The sequence below is a fragment of the Littorina saxatilis genome, linkage group LG13, assembly GCF_037325665.1.
Source record: "Littorina saxatilis isolate snail1 linkage group LG13, US_GU_Lsax_2.0, whole genome shotgun sequence".
NCBI lineage: Eukaryota > Metazoa > Mollusca > Gastropoda > Littorinimorpha > Littorinidae > Littorina > Littorina saxatilis.
Genome location: NC_090257.1, coordinates 37,115,396 through 37,138,580, shown reverse-complemented (window position 1 = coordinate 37,138,580; position 23,185 = coordinate 37,115,396). Strand labels below are relative to the sequence as shown.

The following is a 23,185-nucleotide window of genomic DNA, read 5'->3' as shown; positions in this document are numbered from 1 at the left end:
ACATCACTGGGGATAGCAGTGGGGTCTTTGGTTATGGTTTCAACTGCGGGTACAAAATCATCAGAGTCATATCCTTCTGGGTTCCAGATCTTAGCATTATGCGCGGTTCCTCTGACACTGTGGGCCTGTACGCCTACACCCTTAGCGAACATGACACTTGCAATGGCCTCACTAGTTACGACCTGTGGTACAACTCCATCAAACTTCCTAGCCTTTTCTAGCAAGAATGCTGCCTTCTCAAGTGTCTCTTTGTACTCATCGTCTTCCTCAGGGGGTGCTTGTGGCCGTCGCGACAACCCATCAGCATCTGTGTGTGCAGACCCTTGCTTGTAGATCAAGTCAAAATCATAGAGTGACAATGAAGCCAACCAACGGTGACTAACAGCATCCAACTTTGCATTTCCCAACACGTAACAAAGAGGATTATTGTCTGTAACAACAGTGACCTTTGACCCTATCAAGTAATCATGAAACTTCTCTGACATTGCCCATTTCAACGCAAGAAATTCTCTTTTATGCGCTGGATAGTTCTGCTCGGTACGGTTCAACCCTCTACTAGCGTATGCTATGACTTTCAGTTTACCGTCAAACTCCTGGTACAGAACAGCTCCCAATCCAGTACCACTCGCATCACAGTGTAAAGAGAACGACCTCGTCTTGTCTGCTAGACCCAACATTAAATCGCTCGTCAACTCGTCCTTCAAGACTTGAAAAGCTTCATCCTGCTTCTTTCCCCACAATGCAGTAATATCAGACGACAAGGTCAAAGTACCTGATTTCTTCTTCCCTGACTGCTTTTTCTGTGGAACGTAACCAACTGTCAAATCATTCAATGGTTTTGCCTTGTTGGAAAAGTGTGGAATAAAACGGCGATAAAATCCTACAAATCCAAGAAAACTTTTCACCTCCTTCACTGTTGTTGGTTTCGGCCAAGAGGTGACAGCTGCAACTTTGTCCGGATCGGGACGTATGACTCCCTCTGAAATGACATAGCCTAAATGTTTCACTTCAGTAGCCCCAAAAATGCATTTGTCTGGATCAAGCTTCAACCGAAACTTTCGCAACCTCTCTAAAACTTTCACCGTCCGATCTTCCAACTCCTGCAAAGTGGCAGCATGAATCAGAATATCATCCAGAAAAATTATGAGTTCCGCCAAGTTCATGTCGCTGAAACAACAATCCATAATGCGCTGAAATGTCATTGGAGCATTCACAAGACCAAATGGTAATCTCTCAAACTCATACAAGCCGAACGGGGTGGTAAATGCCGATATTTTCTTTGCACGCTCCGTCAGAGGTACTTGGTAGTACGCCTTCGAAAGATCCAGACTTGAGAAGAACTTTGCTCCCGTGAGAGTTCGAAACAAGTCCTCAATCTTTGGAAGCGCATAGCTGTCTCTGACGGTACGAGCATTTACCTTTCGGTAATCAACGCACATTCGTAGCGAACCGTTCCGCTTCCTGACCAAGACTATTGGTGAAGCGAAAGGGCTCGTCGAAGGTCTGATGATGTTTGCATCTAACAACTGTTGGATATGCTGCCGAACTTCTTCCAGGTCCTGGGGAGGTATGGGTCGGGGTCTTTGTCTAGTTACGGCACCTGGAATGAGTTCGATATCATGTTCAACTTCAGCTTTATCAAGATCAAAATCTTTTTGGTTGAACACATCTGCAAAGGTCAACAATCGTTTTGTGAAATTCTCTTTCCACACAAGATCAACATCACATCCAAACTGCAATCGTGAAACAAGTTCTGAAATGTCAGCTTTCATTCCTGAGGAGTCACGACTTTCATCACACCACACACGCTCACCACTCTGAGTGTCATTCTGCACCTCACACTGACTGTTCAAATCTTGCAACACACTAGACAGTGCATACTCAGCTTGGATAGCAAACAAATCTGCAATAATCTGCTTTCTTTTCACCGTGATAGGTGAATCGGTGTTATTCACCAGAGTTACCCTCAACCTAGGTAAAGTGTTCACAGCCGTCTTACCACTCAGTACATGCAACCCTTCAGGTAACGTCTCTATCGTTGGTTCCTGTATGAGCACAGAGTCCCTATTCAGTTCAAGACCGTGGCGTACAATACCTCGTACATCAATGACCGAATGAGGTTGTACAACTACATCACTACCCACTAGTCGAACTGGACACAGTCTCCCATTTGCTGACGTCATTGATTCTTTGTATGCAAACGCTGCTTCACACCGAATTGGTATAGTCTTGAGCCACGACCACCCTGCTTGTTGTCCACAATGTTTCTGAAGTACACGCATGGTGTTAGTTCCAACAATGACGGGAACTCTCGTAGAGATTCGAGTATCTGGACAAACAAGGGCTAAAGTCTCAACTTCCTTGTCTGTCCCGCTCACCTCTCGGTGGAGCTGCACGGTTGTCTGAACGACTCCAAGGTAACTCACGTTTTGATCACCTGCTCCTGTAATGTCTAGTACAGCGTCAATCTGCTGCAAAGGTACATCTCTGAGGTACTGTCTGTAGAAGGACTCAGAGATGATAGTCACCTGTGACCCACTATCGACTAAACAAGTTGTCTCCGCACCGTTGACGCGAACTCTGGACTCACAGCATGGACCAATCAAGGCCTCAAGTGTGTGGCCTAGTTTTGTACCACCAGTCAATTGAAATTCAGCCAGCACGTCATGGTTTGAAATCGACACAGTCCTTGTTGCAGACAAATTCTTGACACGCACTTGTACTCGGAGTCCAGCTTCTGCAGATCGCGACACAATCTCCGCAGACACTACCTCAACATCAGGGGGTAGCCACTCTGAAGAGCGAGCAATGACAGAAATCTGGTCACCTGGCACGTCATGAAGAATTCCGCTCAACTCTGCAGTCTCCATGGGAGGAATCGCCAAGACCATGTTTATGTTCAATCTGACAGGATGAAGTTCTAGGAGTTTCTTTTCATACACCTCTGCCGCTGTCGTTAGTATACGCTGATGAGAGCTGGTGTCAGACATCGAGGCAGTAGAATCGTTGTGGACCAACACTCGCCCCTTTGCGATGGTCCCCTTCAGTTTAAAGGGAGTTCTGGGAGTCCCTTTCTTCTCCGCCACTCGTTCTCTTGTCTTCGCCTATCTTGTTCTTTCTGCACAACAAGGCGTGCATTAGCGGGCTTAGTACAGTCCCGATAGAAATGTCCATTTTCACCACATTTGTAGCAATAAATCTTTCTTCTGCCCTGCTGTTGTGGAGCCTCCGTCCGCTCCTGCGTGAAGTCAGGAGGTGGTGATGGCGCTGCGTGCGCCCCAACCTGAGCCTTTTGTTTTCCTGCCTCAAGTCCCTCAATTTGACGCACATAACGATACAAGTCGGAGAACGCAGGTTTTGTGTCGCCCGGCATCCCGAACTTGTTCCTCAACTCTAGTGCAAACAAAGAGTCGATCAATCCCTTGGAGAAAGCATAGTAGAGACGTCTCTGGTATTCTTCATTGGAAAAACCTGCAGTCTTCTGAACTTCTTTCATCTTTGTAGACAGAGTCATGAGGAAATCTGCCTTTGTCTGAGTTTTCATCATTCTTGACTGGCACAGTTCCAGATACATCTCTTCAGCTGACTTCAGTTCTCCAAACAGCTTATCGAGGTCCTTGATCAGGTCATCCACAGTTGCATAGTTTTTTCCTCTCACATGTTCATGCGCTGCCCCCTTCAGACTTCTTTTCAGTAGGCCCACTTTGTCTATGACCAAAACGTCATCATTGACTTCAGATGCTTGACGTTTCCATGCTTCGAAGGAAGTTTCCTGTGTTGATGTGGCTGGTAAGCCAGTGAAAACCTTCAGCTTGGGTAGTGACGGAGGTGGTTGCACTTGTACGTTCACCTCTCGCTCTGTGTCCATTCTCCCAGACAGATGTTTGAGTTCACTCTCATAATGAGACTGTAAGTCCTGGAGTTGTCGCTGGAGTTCGGCGATTACCCTGTCGTGGTCACCAGAGGTAGTAGTTCCTCCGGTCGCCATGATGAATCACTTGTGATGGACTGCGATATCCCCTCGGGTATGTTGCCTGGTCTTCCGTCTGGCAATATTCTGTCTGGTCAGAGTTGATCCCTATACTGCACTTAGTTATCCTACTGACGACACACTTTAGTCCCTTATTGGGCGCCAGAATTTCAATGTAACCAACTCGGGTGAGTTCATTGCTACATTGAAGGGTGGGATCATGTGTGCGCCTTTCATCCGCAAGTGGCAAACTACAAGTCTGTTGTTTCTTTTCTTTGTTTTATTTTCTCGATGTAAACAATAAAGTAGAACTCTAATTTCAATCCAAAAACTCTGATTCTATATTCCAACCCTAAAAAACTCTAAAAGAAAACTCTGACTACAACTCTGACCAGAACTGAATCCTGTAACACACAAATATCACAACACCATTATCTATGTGTTACCTCAATGTTTGCTGGTCTAAACAAACAAAACAATACACTTCTTGATGTTTCATGTATGTGGTTTGTGTATGCATGTGTGTTGATATGTGTGTGCGGGTGTGTACGGTTTCATGACAAAAAATATGTTTCCAACATCAAAACACACTGTGAATTACTTCTTCAAGTACTTATTCTACTTGCAAAACTTTATAAAACCTTAAATGTTATAACCTAAAATCCTAACTTCAACTTCAATTCCAACCAACAAAAATTATTCTATCATCAATACGTACATGACCCTTTCAATCAATCATGTTTCCTGTTTCCTTATAAAGATTAAAATGTAAAACTAGCTGCTTCTTCTCAAAATCATACTCTCATACTAAATACTAACGTACTTTTACGTCATTAACAGTACTGAATACAACTGAAGAGCAGTGGCTGGACAATCTCGTATCCATAGCAACGTACAATACTGTGAACAATGTTTTTGTGAGCAGGTTTCTTTCTAAAATCACAAGTCTCCCTGCCATAATGCAGCCTTGAGTATCTTGAATACTAGAAATACTACATGTGCATAATTACAGTCTAGTCCTTACGCGCGATTACCATTTTCTTCAAGAAAATGTGAGGTCTAGATTCACCATAATTCACAACAATGAGATCATTAAAACTCACTAAAAGAATTCTACCCTTTTTCAAGGAAAGATTATTTTCTCTTAAGACATCATCTCATGTCAAAAATGCAACAACTTCTGTTCTATCACTATCAGATCTAGTATAGAACCAGCAATGCTCTTCACTTGTCCACAGCATCAATCATATACTGAAAGCATTTAACAACTGCAGCAACTTACTGCGACACGGACGACTACTTCCGGTAGTGACGTCATACACATGTTCAGTGCTAATTCGTTTTGAATTTAGATTTAAATCAAAATCCAATTTCTATGTTTTCCACAAATAACAGAATGTCCAACATACAAATTATGCTGACAATTCTAAGTATTCTACAAAATCATTCAAGTGCTTTGAAACATGTAGATCTATGCCTATTCAAAACTTAGCATACCGGTGCAAAAAATGGTTGCATGGCTGCACTCAAAAAATAATAAGTTTCTAGAATACTCTGTCATTTTCCACACCCAAACGATTATAAACACTTGAACTAATCATCAATAAAATGTTTTACATACCTGCTACAAGCAGGACTCCACAATCATTGATACAACAATGATGTTTCAGGGACACCAAAATTTCCCCTGCCTGTCACCTTTTCCCAGTTAAAAGTAGTGCAACCGTACCGGCAAGATGATTTTCACATATCAATACGCCGCACCAAAGTTCCAAATAATTCTGAGTGCTTCTGCAATAATTTTTGACTGAACAAAATATCCTTTTAGCTCAAATATAATTATCAACTCTTATCAAATTTAATGCAAACTTTTAACAAATACAAAAGGATGGGATTTCTGCAATCAATTTACAGCTTGGTGTACTTATCTTCAAAAAAAGGAGGTAGTAAACTTTTCAAAGTGGATCCCCTCGAGCTCACCTGATATTCAAACATGGTTCAAGGGAAATAATTTACTGTAGCACAAAACACTATTAGTTCAAACAAGTACAGAATAAAACATCTGAACAGTGGAAGGGAGACAACAACTGTAGTGCTATTTCACACAGTACTACACTTACCCTGGGAAAAAATAAAAAATGTTTCCTTTTAATTTATTAAATTAAAAGGGCAAAAACATTTTTCATCACCAACTTAATTTCTCCACTGATAAAATAACCTATATTAAAGGTTGGCATCGCTTTAACCAAAACGCACAAAACTAAACAGGTATACAATATATCCTGATTCTACTTCCGATCATATCCGACAAACTATTGTCTCAAGAACTTTTGCTATTCATTTTCCAACACTTTTCCAGCTCGCCTGACAATTCCGAGATTGCCCAAACAACATAGCGCAACAAACTGGGTGGAGGAATAACATGACCAAAATCTAGCAGACCTTGCATCTTTCGATGAATATCTCCCAACTTTTCAAGATCAACTGACTCCCGGCACACACACCGGTGCATAAGATTCAGCCTCTCCACAGGCCTACGCCTCCTACTAGAACGACGCAACTCCTGTCGCTGCTGCCCACTCACTTCAAGGTCATCTTCTGTTGACCCTTCATGAGGCTCAACTTCATCAGACTCGGATGCTGAAGTGTGTACTGCTCCATCCTCAGCTGGAACCTTTACTCCTTCTTTGTCATCATCTGAATTCTCCGGACCGTCCTCTGGGCGATCTGTAGAGGCACCTGATGTAACCTCCATGGGCAGTTCTACATCCCCTGCCTCTTCCTGGCTCCCACTTTGGGAAACATCTTGCTCTGGTTCTAGAAGTACATCTTCTTCCTGTTCTGTACGAGGAATAACAGGAACGAATTCGGGTGCTTCAGGCCTCAATGTTCTATTCCCATCCAAACCTAACTTGATCTGTAAGTCTGGAAACAATGATTCCTCATCTTCGCTTTCAGATTCCTGGAGATTCTTCTCCGCTGTTCTAGGTCCTCTTTGTCGATACTCCTTCAACGCTTTGTGCTGATCAGAGGGTAAAGGCCAACCGAGTGCTCCCACTGGAAGCAATATGTTTCGATGAAGTGTTCTTCTCGGCCCATATCCACTGTCCCTCTGTACGACGTAAACTGGAATACCCTCAAGTTTTTCAAGAACCACAAAAACACCCTCTTCCCAGCGATCATCAACTTTTGACCGAATGCGAGGTCCCAATTTTCTCACAAGGACTCGGTCTCCAACTTCCAAAGTTGCGGCATGAGAACCCGCATCATATCTGACCTTGTTTTTCTGCGCGGATCTCTCCATCTGTTCTGAAGCCATCCTGTATGCATGCCTAAGACTGTCTTTCAACCCTTCGACATACTGTCTAGAACTCCTTCCTTGTCTCTTTCCAAGATCAATGCCAAAAGCCAAGTCAATGGGAAGCCTAGGATGCCTACCAAAGAACAAATAGTACGGCGAAAATCCCGTACTACTGTGAATACATGAATTATACGCATGCACAACTGATTTGAGGTGCTTCCTCCAGTCTCTCTTCTGTTCCTGCTCTAAACTGCGAATCATGCCAAGCAGAGTACGATTCCACCTTTCGACAGGATTTCCACTGGGGTGGTATGGGGTAGTCCTACACTTCTGTATCCCAGCCAAACAACATAGTTCTTGGATCAACTTTGACTCGAAGTCACGCCCCTGATCCGACAATATGCGACTGGGAAAACCATAAGTCATGAAAACTTCATTCCAAAGAGCTTTGGCCACTGTTTTGGCGGTCTGATCTTTAGTCAAAATTGCTTGCGCAAACTTGGTGAAATGGTCTAGTACTACCAAAATATTCTGTTTCTGCCCCTTTACCTCAATTGTCAAGAAGTCAATGGACAAGAGTTCCAGTGGATAAGTTGTCATAATAGTGGACATGGGTGCCTTCTGAGTCTGAACACCACTCCTAGTACAACGTTCACACCTTTTGATTCTCCGTTGCAAGTCGGTAGCCATGAACGGCCAAAAGAAACGCATTCTGGCGTGCTTTATAGCATCATCAAAATGTGTATGATAGAGATCGTCATGAACACCCTTCATAGCCTTCTGTCGCAATGTACGGGGAATAACAATCTGATCACGGGTTGACTCATCTCCCGTAATTCGCCGGTACAGTACTCCTTCCTCTATCACCATGTGTTTCATTTCTCTGGAATAAACTTTGGTTTCTGGTCCCGTGATCTCCAGTGTAGCATTCCTCTTCAATGCTTCACAAACAGCGGCTATACAGCGATCCTGTTGCTGTAGTCTCGTCCAATCTTGGAGAGTCAAGGTAGCAAAATTTCCCTCTATCTCTGGTTCTAAGACATCACTGGGGATAGCAGTGGGGTCTTTGGTTATGGTTTCAACTGCGGGTACAAAATCATCAGAGTCATATCCTTCTGGGTTCCAGATCTTAGCATTATGCGCGGTTCCTCTGACACTGTGGGCCTGTACGCCTACACCCTTAGCGAACATGACACTTGCAATGGCCTCACTAGTTACGACCTGTGGTACAACTCCATCAAACTTCCTAGCCTTTTCTAGCAAGAATGCTGCCTTCTCAAGTGTCTCTTTGTACTCATCGTCTTCCTCAGGGGGTGCTTGTGGCCGTCGCGACAACCCATCAGCATCTGTGTGTGCAGACCCTTGCTTGTAGATCAAGTCAAAATCATAGAGTGACAATGAAGCCAACCAACGGTGACTAACAGCATCCAACTTTGCATTTCCCAACACGTAACAAAGAGGATTATTGTCTGTAACAACAGTGACCTTTGACCCTATCAAGTAATCATGAAACTTCTCTGACATTGCCCATTTCAACGCAAGAAATTCTCTTTTATGCGCTGGATAGTTCTGCTCGGTACGGTTCAACCCTCTACTAGCGTATGCTATGACTTTCAGTTTACCGTCAAACTCCTGGTACAGAACAGCTCCCAATCCAGTACCACTCGCATCACAGTGTAAAGAGAACGACCTCGTCTTGTCTGCTAGACCCAACATTAAATCGCTCGTCAACTCGTCCTTCAAGACTTGAAAAGCTTCATCCTGCTTCTTTCCCCACAATGCAGTAATATCAGACGACAAGGTCAAAGTACCTGATTTCTTCTTCCCTGACTGCTTTTTCTGTGGAACGTAACCAACTGTCAAATCATTCAATGGTTTTGCCTTGTTGGAAAAGTGTGGAATAAAACGGCGATAAAATCCTACAAATCCAAGAAAACTTTTCACCTCCTTCACTGTTGTTGGTTTCGGCCAAGAGGTGACAGCTGCAACTTTGTCCGGATCGGGACGTATGACTCCCTCTGAAATGACATAGCCTAAATGTTTCACTTCAGTAGCCCCAAAAATGCATTTGTCTGGATCAAGCTTCAACCGAAACTTTCGCAACCTCTCTAAAACTTTCACCGTCCGATCTTCCAACTCCTGCAAAGTGGCAGCATGAATCAGAATATCATCCAGAAAAATTATGAGTTCCGCCAAGTTCATGTCGCTGAAACAACAATCCATAATGCGCTGAAATGTCATTGGAGCATTCACAAGACCAAATGGTAATCTCTCAAACTCATACAAGCCGAACGGGGTGGTAAATGCCGATATTTTCTTTGCACGCTCCGTCAGAGGTACTTGGTAGTACGCCTTCGAAAGATCCAGACTTGAGAAGAACTTTGCTCCCGTGAGAGTTCGAAACAAGTCCTCAATCTTTGGAAGCGCATAGCTGTCTCTGACGGTACGAGCATTTACCTTTCGGTAATCAACGCACATTCGTAGCGAACCGTTCCGCTTCCTGACCAAGACTATTGGTGAAGCGAAAGGGCTCGTCGAAGGTCTGATGATGTTTGCATCTAACAACTGTTGGATATGCTGCCGAACTTCTTCCAGGTCCTGGGGAGGTATGGGTCGGGGTCTTTGTCTAGTTACGGCACCTGGAATGAGTTCGATATCATGTTCAACTTCAGCTTTATCAAGATCAAAATCTTTTTGGTTGAACACATCTGCAAAGGTCAACAATCGTTTTGTGAAATTCTCTTTCCACACAAGATCAACATCACATCCAAACTGCAATCGTGAAACAAGTTCTGAAATGTCAGCTTTCATTCCTGAGGAGTCACGACTTTCATCACACCACACACGCTCACCACTCTGAGTGTCATTCTGCACCTCACACTGACTGTTCAAATCTTGCAACACACTAGACAGTGCATACTCAGCTTGGATAGCAAACAAATCTGCAATAATCTGCTTTCTTTTCACCGTGATAGGTGAATCGGTGTTATTCACCAGAGTTACCCTCAACCTAGGTAAAGTGTTCACAGCCGTCTTACCACTCAGTACATGCAACCCTTCAGGTAACGTCTCTATCGTTGGTTCCTGTATGAGCACAGAGTCCCTATTCAGTTCAAGACCGTGGCGTACAATACCTCGTACATCAATGACCGAATGAGGTTGTACAACTACATCACTACCCACTAGTCGAACTGGACACAGTCTCCCATTTGCTGACGTCATTGATTCTTTGTATGCAAACGCTGCTTCACACCGAATTGGTATAGTCTTGAGCCACGACCACCCTGCTTGTTGTCCACAATGTTTCTGAAGTACACGCATGGTGTTAGTTCCAACAATGACGGGAACTCTCGTAGAGATTCGAGTATCTGGACAAACAAGGGCTAAAGTCTCAACTTCCTTGTCTGTCCCGCTCACCTCTCGGTGGAGCTGCACGGTTGTCTGAACGACTCCAAGGTAACTCACGTTTTGATCACCTGCTCCTGTAATGTCTAGTACAGCGTCAATCTGCTGCAAAGGTACATCTCTGAGGTACTGTCTGTAGAAGGACTCAGAGATGATAGTCACCTGTGACCCACTATCGACTAAACAAGTTGTCTCCGCACCGTTGACGCGAACTCTGGACTCACAGCATGGACCAATCAAGGCCTCAAGTGTGTGGCCTAGTTTTGTACCACCAGTCAATTGAAATTCAGCCAGCACGTCATGGTTTGAAATCGACACAGTCCTTGTTGCAGACAAATTCTTGACACGCACTTGTACTCGGAGTCCAGCTTCTGCAGATCGCGACACAATCTCCGCAGACACTACCTCAACATCAGGGGGTAGCCACTCTGAAGAGCGAGCAATGACAGAAATCTGGTCACCTGGCACGTCATGAAGAATTCCGCTCAACTCTGCAGTCTCCATGGGAGGAATCGCCAAGACCATGTTTATGTTCAATCTGACAGGATGAAGTTCTAGGAGTTTCTTTTCATACACCTCTGCCGCTGTCGTTAGTATACGCTGATGAGAGCTGGTGTCAGACATCGAGGCAGTAGAATCGTTGTGGACCAACACTCGCCCCTTTGCGATGGTCCCCTTCAGTTTAAAGGGAGTTCTGGGAGTCCCTTTCTTCTCCGCCACTCGTTCTCTTGTCTTCGCCTATCTTGTTCTTTCTGCACAACAAGGCGTGCATTAGCGGGCTTAGTACAGTCCCGATAGAAATGTCCATTTTCACCACATTTGTAGCAATAAATCTTTCTTCTGCCCTGCTGTTGTGGAGCCTCCGTCCGCTCCTGCGTGAAGTCAGGAGGTGGTGATGGCGCTGCGTGCGCCCCAACCTGAGCCTTTTGTTTTCCTGCCTCAAGTCCCTCAATTTGACGCACATAACGATACAAGTCGGAGAACGCAGGTTTTGTGTCGCCCGGCATCCCGAACTTGTTCCTCAACTCTAGTGCAAACAAAGAGTCGATCAATCCCTTGGAGAAAGCATAGTAGAGACGTCTCTGGTATTCTTCATTGGAAAAACCTGCAGTCTTCTGAACTTCTTTCATCTTTGTAGACAGAGTCATGAGGAAATCTGCCTTTGTCTGAGTTTTCATCATTCTTGACTGGCACAGTTCCAGATACATCTCTTCAGCTGACTTCAGTTCTCCAAACAGCTTATCGAGGTCCTTGATCAGGTCATCCACAGTTGCATAGTTTTTTCCTCTCACATGTTCATGCGCTGCCCCCTTCAGACTTCTTTTCAGTAGGCCCACTTTGTCTATGACCAAAACGTCATCATTGACTTCAGATGCTTGACGTTTCCATGCTTCGAAGGAAGTTTCCTGTGTTGATGTGGCTGGTAAGCCAGTGAAAACCTTCAGCTTGGGTAGTGACGGAGGTGGTTGCACTTGTACGTTCACCTCTCGCTCTGTGTCCATTCTCCCAGACAGATGTTTGAGTTCACTCTCATAATGAGACTGTAAGTCCTGGAGTTGTCGCTGGAGTTCGGCGATTACCCTGTCGTGGTCACCAGAGGTAGTAGTTCCTCCGGTCGCCATGATGAATCACTTGTGATGGACTGCGATATCCCCTCGGGTATGTTGCCTGGTCTTCCGTCTGGCAATATTCTGTCTGGTCAGAGTTGATCCCTATACTGCACTTAGTTATCCTACTGACGACACACTTTAGTCCCTTATTGGGCGCCAGAATTTCAATGTAACCAACTCGGGTGAGTTCATTGCTACATTGAAGGGTGGGATCATGTGTGCGCCTTTCATCCGCAAGTGGCAAACTACAAGTCTGTTGTTTCTTTTCTTTGTTTTATTTTCTCGATGTAAACAATAAAGTAGAACTCTAATTTCAATCCAAAAACTCTGATTCTATATTCCAACCCTAAAAAACTCTAAAAGAAAACTCTGACTACAACTCTGACCAGAACTGAATCCTGTAACACACAAATATCACAACACCATTATCTATGTGTTACCTCAATGTTTGCTGGTCTAAACAAACAAAACAATACACTTCTTGATGTTTCATGTATGTGGTTTGTGTATGCATGTGTGTTGATATGTGTGTGCGGGTGTGTACGGTTTCATGACAAAAAATATGTTTCCAACATCAAAACACACTGTGAATTACTTCTTCAAGTACTTATTCTACTTGCAAAACTTTATAAAACCTTAAATGTTATAACCTAAAATCCTAACTTCAACTTCAATTCCAACCAACAAAAATTATTCTATCATCAATACGTACATGACCCTTTCAATCAATCATGTTTCCTGTTTCCTTATAAAGATTAAAATGTAAAACTAGCTGCTTCTTCTCAAAATCATACTCTCATACTAAATACTAACGTACTTTTACGTCATTAACAGTACTGAATACAACTGAAGAGCAGTGGCTGGACAATCTCGTATCCATAGCAACGTACAATACTGTGAACAATGTTTTTGTGAGCAGGTTTCTTTCTAAAATCACAAGTCTCCCTGCCATAATGCAGCCTTGAGTATCTTGAATACTAGAAATACTACATGTGCATAATTACAGTCTAGTCAGGGTTCCTGCAGGGCAGAGCTGATACAATTCAATGAGTTTTCAAGGACATTTCCAGGACCAAATAAATGCTTTTCAAGGACATGAGTACAGCTGTAGCATGGCCAAGAAACTTGTTTCCTTGCCAACTTCCGGGAAGGGAAGCAACTACGGGTGACTAGTAATAGTTAGTTCGTCTGCTTTCGTTTTCACTCGATCTTTTATTTTCCCAAAATGTGTGTACTGTATTCGACGAAAAAAAAGGGGGTTGCATTTTTTTTTTTAAAAAGACAAGCTGCTGATGAAATGTATAGGCAACAATTTGGAAAAATCAAGTACTTTTCAATGACTATTTAACAAAACTCTATTTTCAAGCACTTTTCAAGGCCTGGAAAAGGTTTTCCCATTTTCAAGGAGTTTTCCAGGGTTCAAGGACTCTGTACGAACCCTGCTAGATTCACCATAATTCACAACAATGAGATCATTAAAACTCACTAAAAGAATTCTACCCTTTTTCAAGGAAAGATTATTTTCTCTTAAGACATCATCTCATGTCAAAAATGCAACAACTTCTGTTCTATCACTATCAGATCTAGTATAGAACCAGCAATGCTCTTCACTTGTCCACAGCATCAATCATATACTGAAAGCATTTAACAACTGCAGCAACTTACTGCGACACGGACGACTACTTCCGGTAGTGACGTCATACACATGTTCAGTGCTAATTCGTTTTGAATTTAGATTTAAATCAAAATCCAATTTCTATGTTTTCCACAAATAACAGAATGTCCAACATACAAATTATGCTGACAATTCTAAGTATTCTACAAAATCATTCAAGTGCTTTGAAACATGTAGATCTATGCCTATTCAAAACTTAGCATACCGGTGCAAAAAATGGTTGCATGGCTGCACTCAAAAAATAATAAGTTTCTAGAATACTCTGTCATTTTCCACACCCAAACGATTATAAACACTTGAACTAATCATCAATAAAATGTTTTACATACCTGCTACAAGCAGGACTCCACAATCATTGATACAACAATGATGTTTCAGGGACACCAAAATTTCCCCTGCCTGTCACCTTTTCCCAGTTAAAAGTAGTGCAACCGTACCGGCAAGATGATTTTCACATATCAATACGCCGCACCAAAGTTCCAAATAATTCTGAGTGCTTCTGCAATAATTTTTGACTGAACAAAATATCCTTTTAGCTCAAATATAATTATCAACTCTTATCAAATTTAATGCAAACTTTTAACAAATACAAAAGGATGGAATTTCTGCAATCAATTTACAGCTTGGTGTACTTATCTTCAAAAAAAGGAGGTAGTAAACTTTTCAAAGTGGATCCCCTCGAGCTCACCTGATATTCAAACATGGTTCAAGGGAAATAATTTACTGTAGCACAAAACACTATTAGTTCAAACAAGTACAGAATAGAACATCTGAACAGTGGAAGGGAGACAACAACTGTAGTGCTATTTCACACAGTACTACATCAATCAATAAACAACAGTACACCATTTAAACACGAAATACTCCATGTTACCGTAGTATCATCGTCTGCACCATCCTCTCGGCTCATTCTCTCCCTGACCGGACGCGACAGTCCTACGCGAATCTATCAAAACTAGGAATACAGAGTTATCTCCCATATATATGTTTTTCGCGAGCACTGATCTAAATTTGAGATCAGTGTTCGCGAGACGAAAATGATTGCAGATTGGCCGACTTCGACAGTGAACTCCGTTCTGTTCTTCACAGTTATGATAAAGTCGAAATTTTGGGACTGCTGCCGGAAGGAGACCATAATATATGATTGCATCACAACAGAAAAAATCGTCTGCTTCAGCGAACGCCGAAACCAAACGGTTGATTATCACGTGACACTTTTGCCATATTTAGAGTTGTTTGCACAGTAAATACAGCCGCGAAAAAATAGCTCCCTTGAAACTGTCTTACAAATCAATTCCTTTGTAATTTAAAAATTACACAACACCATGAAAAATCATTATCGACGATCGCGAATCTGCTTATATGGTTAATACATTACAAAAAGCTCTAAATATGTATTTAAAAAAAAGCACAAGGAAACTCAAGGCATCCTGTCAGGGAGAGAATGAGCCGAAATCATTTTGACCTGAGTTCAGGATGCGTCTGCACATGTATACACCATCCACAGGACTGCATACAACAGAACACAAGCACTTCTTATAAAGAGTAGGACACCTTTACACACAAAATACCAACGCTTAACTTTGGTTATCTGTGTTTGTACATGTATGTAAACATCGTCCACGAGACTGCAAACCACAGAAGACAAGCACTTCTTCAATCGATATTTAACATGACAACATTTAAACACAAAACACGCAAGCCTACCGTAGTAAACTGTATCTCGATCGTCTGTACATGTTTGCACCAGCCACAAAACTGCATAAAGCAGAACACAATCACTTCTTATGAAGAACAGGACACAATTAAAACAAAAATTACCCGCGCTTACCATAGAAACTGTGTCTGTGCATGTATATTTCATCCATGGGACTGCATACCACACTGAGAACACAAGTATTCTTCAATCAATAATCAACATGACATGTCGACATTACATTTTGTGACCACGAAATTCTCCTGCCCTTGTACGTACGAACATTGTATCTCCGTCTGTATAAAGTATGCATCATGCAACGGCCTGCCTATACAGCCGAAAACAAGCACTTCTAATAAAGAAAAAGACACCATTAAAACACAAAATACCCACGCGTACCGTTGCATCTCTGTGTGTACATACACCGTCGTAAGTGGTGCATATAATTATAAGAAAATTACAAGCATTCACTCCACCAATAAACAACAAGACACCATCGTTGAATACTCTCGCCTGCCGCAGTTATTTCTTCCCCTTCATACACCATCCTAAGGGCGGCATGCAGCAGAACACAAGCACTTCTTCAATCAATAAACAACACGAAACCATTTGAGCACAAACTACTTTGGACTTACCACAGTATCTCTCTCTCCACACCAATATCTGTGTGTCAATACACTAAGTTTTTAGGATTGTATACACAGAACTAAAGCACTTTTTGAATGCATAAGTGACGGGCGCTGTGGCGTGGTGGTAAGACGTCGGCCTCTTAATCGGAAGGTGGAGGGTTCGAATCCCGGTCGCTGCCGCCTGGTGGGTTAAGTGTGGAGATTTTTCCGATCTCCCAGGTCAACTTATGTGCAGACCTGCTAGTGGCTTATCCCCCTTCGTGTGTACACGCAAGCACAAGACCAAGTGCGCACGGAAAAGATCCTGTAATCCATGTCAGAGTTCGGTGGGTTATAGAAACACGAAAATACCCAGCATGCTTCCTCCGAAAGCGGCGTATGGCTGCCTTAATGGCGGGGTAAAAACGGCCATACACGTAAAATTCCACTCGTGCAAAAACACGAGTGTACGTGGGAGTTTCAGTCCACGAACGCAGAAGAAGAAGAAGAAGAATGCATAAGTTGAACGACGTTTGTACATGTACCATTTCTGGCATATCATCACACACATGTCCCTCATAGGTAAGAGCTCTTCCTGTGAGGACTTTAAGCCCCCCCCCCCCCCCCCCCCCCCTCCGATCCCATCTATACATGTACCATTAAAACACGGAATTCTCAGGCTTACCGCAGTATCTCTGTCTGTACGTAGGCTTACACCATCATCAGAATTTCACACGACAGAACACAAGCACTTTTGTAATCAATAATCAATACAACAACGTTTAAACACTGCATTTTCAAGCTAATCACAATATCTCTGTCAGTATGCAAACACAAGCCTTGCATGAAGATTGTTATATGTCCGCAACAGAATCGCAAAATGAGCGAGATTTTCCAGAAATAAACTCGGAGATACGGAAACGGAAACGGAAAAAGGTTTCGTTGCGATCGTGTCTGTGAACTTCTTCAGTCTGTCATTGTGATCTTGTATTGACACAATTTTCAATGACTCGTCATTGTGTTAGTGCATTCTTCCGGACTGATAGCCTGCACAACTGCTGATTGCTTTCGCGGAAGCTAACATTCAAAACTGTAGGACACCAACACCGCACAGCAGCTGTTAAATGATTTTACTGAGAGAAAAATATTTTTATTACATAATATATTATATTGTTTTTATTGTTCGTGGTTTGGTGAGTACATTTTTATTGTTATCTTGTTATTTTGTTTTTGAGAGAAAAATTTGAAAGTAAAGGCCCTTAACCTATGCAAAGTTTAGTGGTGGAGCGAGAGTGTGTGAGTGTGTGTGTGTGTGTGCATGCGTGCCTGTGTGCGTGTGTGTGAGTATGTGTGTGCATGCGGCGTGCCTGCGTGCGTGTGTGTGAGTATGTGTGTGTGTGTCAGTGCGGTGTGTGTATATATGTGTGTGTGTGTGTGTGTGTGTGTGTGTGTGTGTGTGTGTGTCTGCATGCGTATATCGTGTGCAAGCTTATTGGCAACTCAAACTACATAATGTACAAGTGTAAACGTTTTCCGACACTAATGTGACTAGGGAAAGAAGGGGTTTCCCCTGTTTTCCCCCCTCTGATATTGAGCGAAGGGGAGTAGTCAGTGGGGTGGCGGGAAAAAACTACGAGCCGCACATTTTCTTGTTTCCAATGCCCCTAAGCTAATGGCAATGCTGCGAAAATGGAAAACCGACTTCCAACCCCCCCCCCCCCCCCCTCCAATGGCCAACAAAAATACTGTCAGGCACAAAGTTTGACGGTGTGGGGGTAATACGGGTTGAAGGGGTGCTGGTGTTGCCGGTGTAACACGAAAAAAGTACTCCAACGAGATGTTTTACTCCGGAGTAAAAATTTTGTACGAACATTTTACTCCCTTTACGAAAAAAACTACTCCCCCATAACACGAGAAAATTACTTCCAACGACAGGTGTGTTCCGAGTCAACATTTCGGTCGAAAATGTTACTCCTCTGACGAATGAATAACAAACAAATTATTCCACCCTAACGCGAGCAATTTACTGCCCACGCCAGGTGTACGCAACTTTTACTCCCCTGTCCCCTGTTAGTCTTGGTGGTGGGAGGTCTGGAGGGAGGGTAGCGTGACATTTGTTTGCGCGAGATCACATAATTATTGGCATTATCCCTTCGCCCGCATCTCATTTTCGCGTACGAGATTTTTACTGGAAGTGACAATTTGGGGAGTCCAAATTTCGTGGAGGGAGTAATTTTTGTGTGTGTGTACCTTGGGGAGTTCTTTTCTCGTACGAAAGGTGTACTCGGAGTAAGAATTTTTTACGACATGTTTACTCCGGGGTACATTTTGCGTGGAGTAAACATTTCGTGTTACACCGGGGAAGGCTGGGGCCACTGAGGGGACGCAGTTTGAAAAAGTAAGACGAGAAAAACTTCATGGCCGCAATTAATAGGCCTACCCCCTCCCCCTTGCTTTCCCACCTTCTCTTCGCCGACTCAGTCCTAAAAAAATGAAGGTGTTTTTTTGTAACGTTCACAACTTTTTGACTTACTACCCCACTCACCGCCAACACACACCCCTCCCGTCCTCTTCCAACTTCCCCTAAAACGGAAATGTAGGTGTCAGTTTCAGCTTACATAATATTCTGACCGCATGTAATACCTCCCTCTCTCTCACTCTCTCTCTCTCTCTCTTTCTGTGTCTGTCTCAGTGTCGGTCTGTCTTGTCTCTCTCGGTCTCTGTCTCAGTCTCTGTCACTGTCTCTCCCTCCCGCCCTCACTCTCTCTCTCTCTCAATCTCTCTCTCTCTCTATCTCTCTCGTTCTCCTCTTCATTTTCCTTTTTCTCTTCCATTTAACCCTCCCCCCTCCTCTCATTTCACCAGCGGGCAAATTGTTTCAGAGTAAAAGCTTTTGTGCATTTAACTCTGCATGACACGCGCTTACAACAGATGCAACGCACGAGGTTGAACCAAATATGCAACCATAAACGTTGTAATGGCCCTGTGACAACAAAAAACAGCAACATACAAAACACACACCCTTTCTTCTTTTTATATTACTGGCTGTAGTAATGAAAACACATGTTAGTTTGTTACACGATAAAAGTACGCTAATGTTTTCGTGTTACGTTAAAGGGATACTTTGTCACACACACTGTGACATACACACACGCACGCACGCACGCCTCACACACACACAGCCGGCACACACACAAACAAAGGACTCACATCTCCTCTATCAGCTGCACAGTTCAGTTTGGGGTTAATACTCATGTCAACGGAACACAACAGGAATACTTTAACATTAGTGTCTGAACGTTTATTGAAGATACTTGTTACACCCCCGGTATAGGGGTGTGTATAGGTTTCACTCGATGTGTTTGTTTGGGTGTTTGGGTGTTTGTGTGTTTGTTTGTGTGTTGGTGTTCGCATAAAGATCTCAAGAATGAACGGACCGATCGTCACCAAACTTGGTGAACAGGTTCTATACATTCCTGAGACGGTCCTTACAAAAACTGGGACCAGTCAAACACACGGTTAAGGAGTTATTGGTGGATTAAAATTATACAAGGACTTATACAGGTCAAAGGGAAATAACCATTCTCACTCAGTCACTGCCACCAACTGAGAAGGTTATTTCCCTTTGACGGGGGTGTTTTTCCTACCTCCTAGGAATTTCTTGTTATTGCTGAGATTGGGTAATCTTTACAAACTGTTATTTGTTCTCCCTGTACTGTCTTTGTTTTCGTTTCCATGCTACTTGTTTGCTCTTGAGGTAGGTGAATATTGCACGCATTTGCTAGATTAAAGTGTTAAGTACCTAATTAAGTACCTAAGACGAATTCCGGAAATAACTGTGTCGGGTTTGTAAGGGTGGCGAAAGAGTCAACACCCTTGTTTTTGGAAGAAAAACGTCTGCACAATTACATTTTCCCTCGTGACATTAAAGGCCAGTCACTAGCGAGGGTGTGTGTCTGAAACACTTGGGTGGACAGGACTCTGAAACACGTGGACAGGACTCTGAAACACGTGGACAGGACTCTGAAACACGTGGACAGGACTCTGAAACACGTGGACAGGACTCTGAAACACGTGGACAGGACTCTGAAACACGTGGACAGGACTCTGAAACACGTGGACAGGACTCTGAAACACGTGTAGATGTTTGTCTTCGAAAAAGCCAGGGTACCGAGCTAACTCTTTCATAACCCATACAAACCCGACAGAGTTATTTCCGAACATCGTCAATGCGCTCGGGTTTCGTCTGGTATTGTTCAGTTGGGGGTCACAGTAATTGCCAGCACTGTACAGAACACAACAACAAAAAAGTAAAAAGTAAAATTTTAAAAAGTCGATGAACATAAACGGGATTTCAATGTAGAAGAGCCGCTTGCCGACGAAACAGCTCCCCTACTGAGTTTACATTGATTTAATGAATTAATATAGCTATTCTGATGAACACGTGGGGGAATTCGGGGGCTGTGATTGGATGGTCTCTTCCTATCATCAAAGCATAATGCGGCGGAAGTCGGCCATTTTACTCAATATCCAAAAGCATATTGAGAAAAATGGCCGACGCATGATTCCGCTTTACCCATCTGTACCACGGCGATGTTTCTATCGACAACAGCATACACTGACAACTTAAAAAGCTGTTTCAACAACTGTGTTGTGAAGTCGAATGCACTTGGAGTCAGTTTTTCTTCCAAAGTCAGAAAGCGTGTAGCGGTGTGCATGTCTGCGCGAACATGATGCGCGTAAGAAGTTTGTCTGCTATCAAAACCTGAGATCAACGCATCGACGCAAAAACTGTCATTTTGTAAGTTTGGAACAACAAATCAAGGTCATAACAGCTATATAATCGCTATTGTGTTTTCAGCGTAGCAATAGGGTCCAATATTTAGACTCGAACAAGTATAATGCGACTCGTCTTCGACTCGTCGGCATTATACTTGTCTCGTCTAAATATCGGACCCTATTGCTACGCTGAAAACACAATAGCTGTTACCATAGTCACAGAGACTTTTCGAGTTATCATTGTTGAAATAACATCACAGCCTTTGTCCATTGGGCTAGAAAACCGTTCTCCACGCAGGCTTCTTCACTACTATATCTTTATCAATAGCTGCCCTGTTCCAAACAACACACCCTGTCTTCTTTTTTATATTTAGTCAAGTTTTGACTAAATATTTTAACATCGAGGGGGAATCGAAACGAGGGTCGTGGTGTATGTGCGTGTGTGCGTGTGTGTGTGTGTCTGTGTGTGTGTCTGTGTGTGTGTGTGTGTGTGTGTGCGTGCGTGTAGAGCGATTCAGACCAAACTACTGGACCGATCTTTATGAAATTTGACCTGCAAGTTCCTGGGTATAATATCCCCATACGTTTTGTTCATTTTTTGGATAAATGTCTTTGATGACGTCATATCCGGCTTTTCGTAAAAGTTGAGGCGACACTGTCACGCCCTCATTTTTCAACCAAATTGGTTGAAATTTTGGTCAAGTATTGTTCGACGAAGCCCGGACTTCGGTATTGCATTTCAGCGTGGTGGCTTAAAAATTAATTTATGACTTTGGTCATTAAAAATCTGAAAATTGTAAAAAAAATATTTCTTTTATAAAACGATCCAAATTTACGTTCATCTTATTCTCCATCATTTGCTGATTCCAAAAACATATAAATATGTTATATTTGGATTAAAAACAAGCTCTGAAAATTAAATATATAAACATTATTTTCAAAATTAAATTGTCGAAATCAATTTAAAAACACTTTCATCTTATTCCTTGTTGGTTCCTGATTCCAAAAACATATAGATATGATATGTTTGGATTAAAAACACGCTCAGAAAGTTAAAACGAAGAGAGGTACAGAAAAGCGTGCTATCCTTCTTAGCGCAACTACTACCCCGCTCTTCTTGTCAATTTCACTGCCTTTGCCATGAGCGGTGGACTGACGATGCTACGAGTATACGGTCTTGCTGCGTTGCATTGCGTTCCGTTTCATTCTGTGAGTTCGACAGCTACTTGACTAAATATTGTATTTTCGCCTTACGCGACTTGTTTTCTTTCTTTTTTTCTTTGTTCGATATTGGCGGTTGTTGGTTGTGAGCAAAACACATCTTGCAAGGTGAAAATAAGAACAAGAGACTGCGCGAGAGAAGAACATTACAATGTAGAAATTCAATAACATTTGTTTACACCATGCATAGCTTTATACTGATGATTAGTATGTGAAAGCACAACTGTGTGCTGGCTATCTGTTTTCGTCATATATAACTATACATAATAATAAACAAGTCGCGTAAGGCAAAAATACAATATTTAGTCAAGTAGCTGTCGAACTCACAGAATGAAACTGAACGCAATGCCATTTTTCAGCAAGACCGTATACTCGTAGCATCGTCAGTCCACCGCTCATGGCAAAGGCAGTGAAATTGACAAGAAGAGCGGGGTAGTAGTTGCTCTAAGAAGGATAGCACGCTTTTCTGTACCTCTCTTTGTTTTAACTTTCTGAGCGTGTTTTTAATCCAAACATATCATATCTATATGTTTTTGGAATCAGGAACCGACAAGGAATAAGATGAAAGTGTTTTTAAATTGATTTGGACAATTTAATTTTGATAATAATTTTTATATATTTAATTTTCAGAGCTTGTTTTTAATCCGAATATAACATATTTATATGTTTTTGGAATCAGCAAATGATGGAGAATAAGATAAACGTAAATTTGGATCGTTTTATAAATTTTTATTTTTTTTTTACAATTTTCAGATTTTTAATGACCAAAGTCATTAATTAATTTTTAAGCCACCAAGCTGAAATGCAATACCGAAGTCCGGGCTTCGTCGAAGATTACTTGACCAAAATTTCAACCAATTTGGTTGAAAAATGAGGGCGTGACAGTGCCGCCTCAACTTTCACGAAAAGCCGGATATGAC

The 23,185-nt window shown here is 42.6% G+C and overlaps 3 protein-coding genes across 4 annotated transcripts in view; all 3 read right to left on the bottom strand.

Annotated features, from left to right (window-relative positions):
- LOC138945644 (mucin-4-like) overlaps positions 1 to 23,185 on the bottom strand; it is a 55,706-nt gene that overhangs the window by 27,865 nt on the left and 4,656 nt on the right. The window contains exon 1 of one of the 2 annotated variants that reach the window (XM_070317125.1): positions 16,951 to 17,613. The exons of the other annotated variant lie outside the window; for it this stretch is intronic. The gene's annotated coding sequence lies outside the window, so the exon portion shown is untranslated. Of the gene's footprint in view, positions 1 to 16,950; positions 17,614 to 23,185 lie in introns of those variants that run through there. 2 annotated transcript variants of the gene reach the window in all.
- LOC138945881 (paraneoplastic antigen Ma3 homolog) lies at positions 3,044 to 3,988 on the bottom strand. The gene has a single exon (XM_070317402.1). It carries the CDS (start codon positions 3,986 to 3,988, stop codon positions 3,044 to 3,046), a length of 945 nt encoding a protein of 314 aa, XP_070173503.1.
- On the bottom strand, positions 11,354 to 12,298 carry LOC138945880 (paraneoplastic antigen Ma3 homolog). The gene has a single exon (XM_070317401.1). The coding sequence runs from the start codon at positions 12,296 to 12,298 to the stop codon at positions 11,354 to 11,356; it is 945 nt and encodes a 314-aa protein (XP_070173502.1).

Bases quoted from the DNA above. Each gene is read 5' to 3' on its own strand.
- LOC138945880 (XM_070317401.1), bottom strand. From the start codon at position 12,298: ATGGCGACCGGAGGAACTACTACCTCTGGTGACCACGACAGGGTAATC.
- LOC138945881 (XM_070317402.1), bottom strand. From the start codon at position 3,988: ATGGCGACCGGAGGAACTACTACCTCTGGTGACCACGACAGGGTAATC.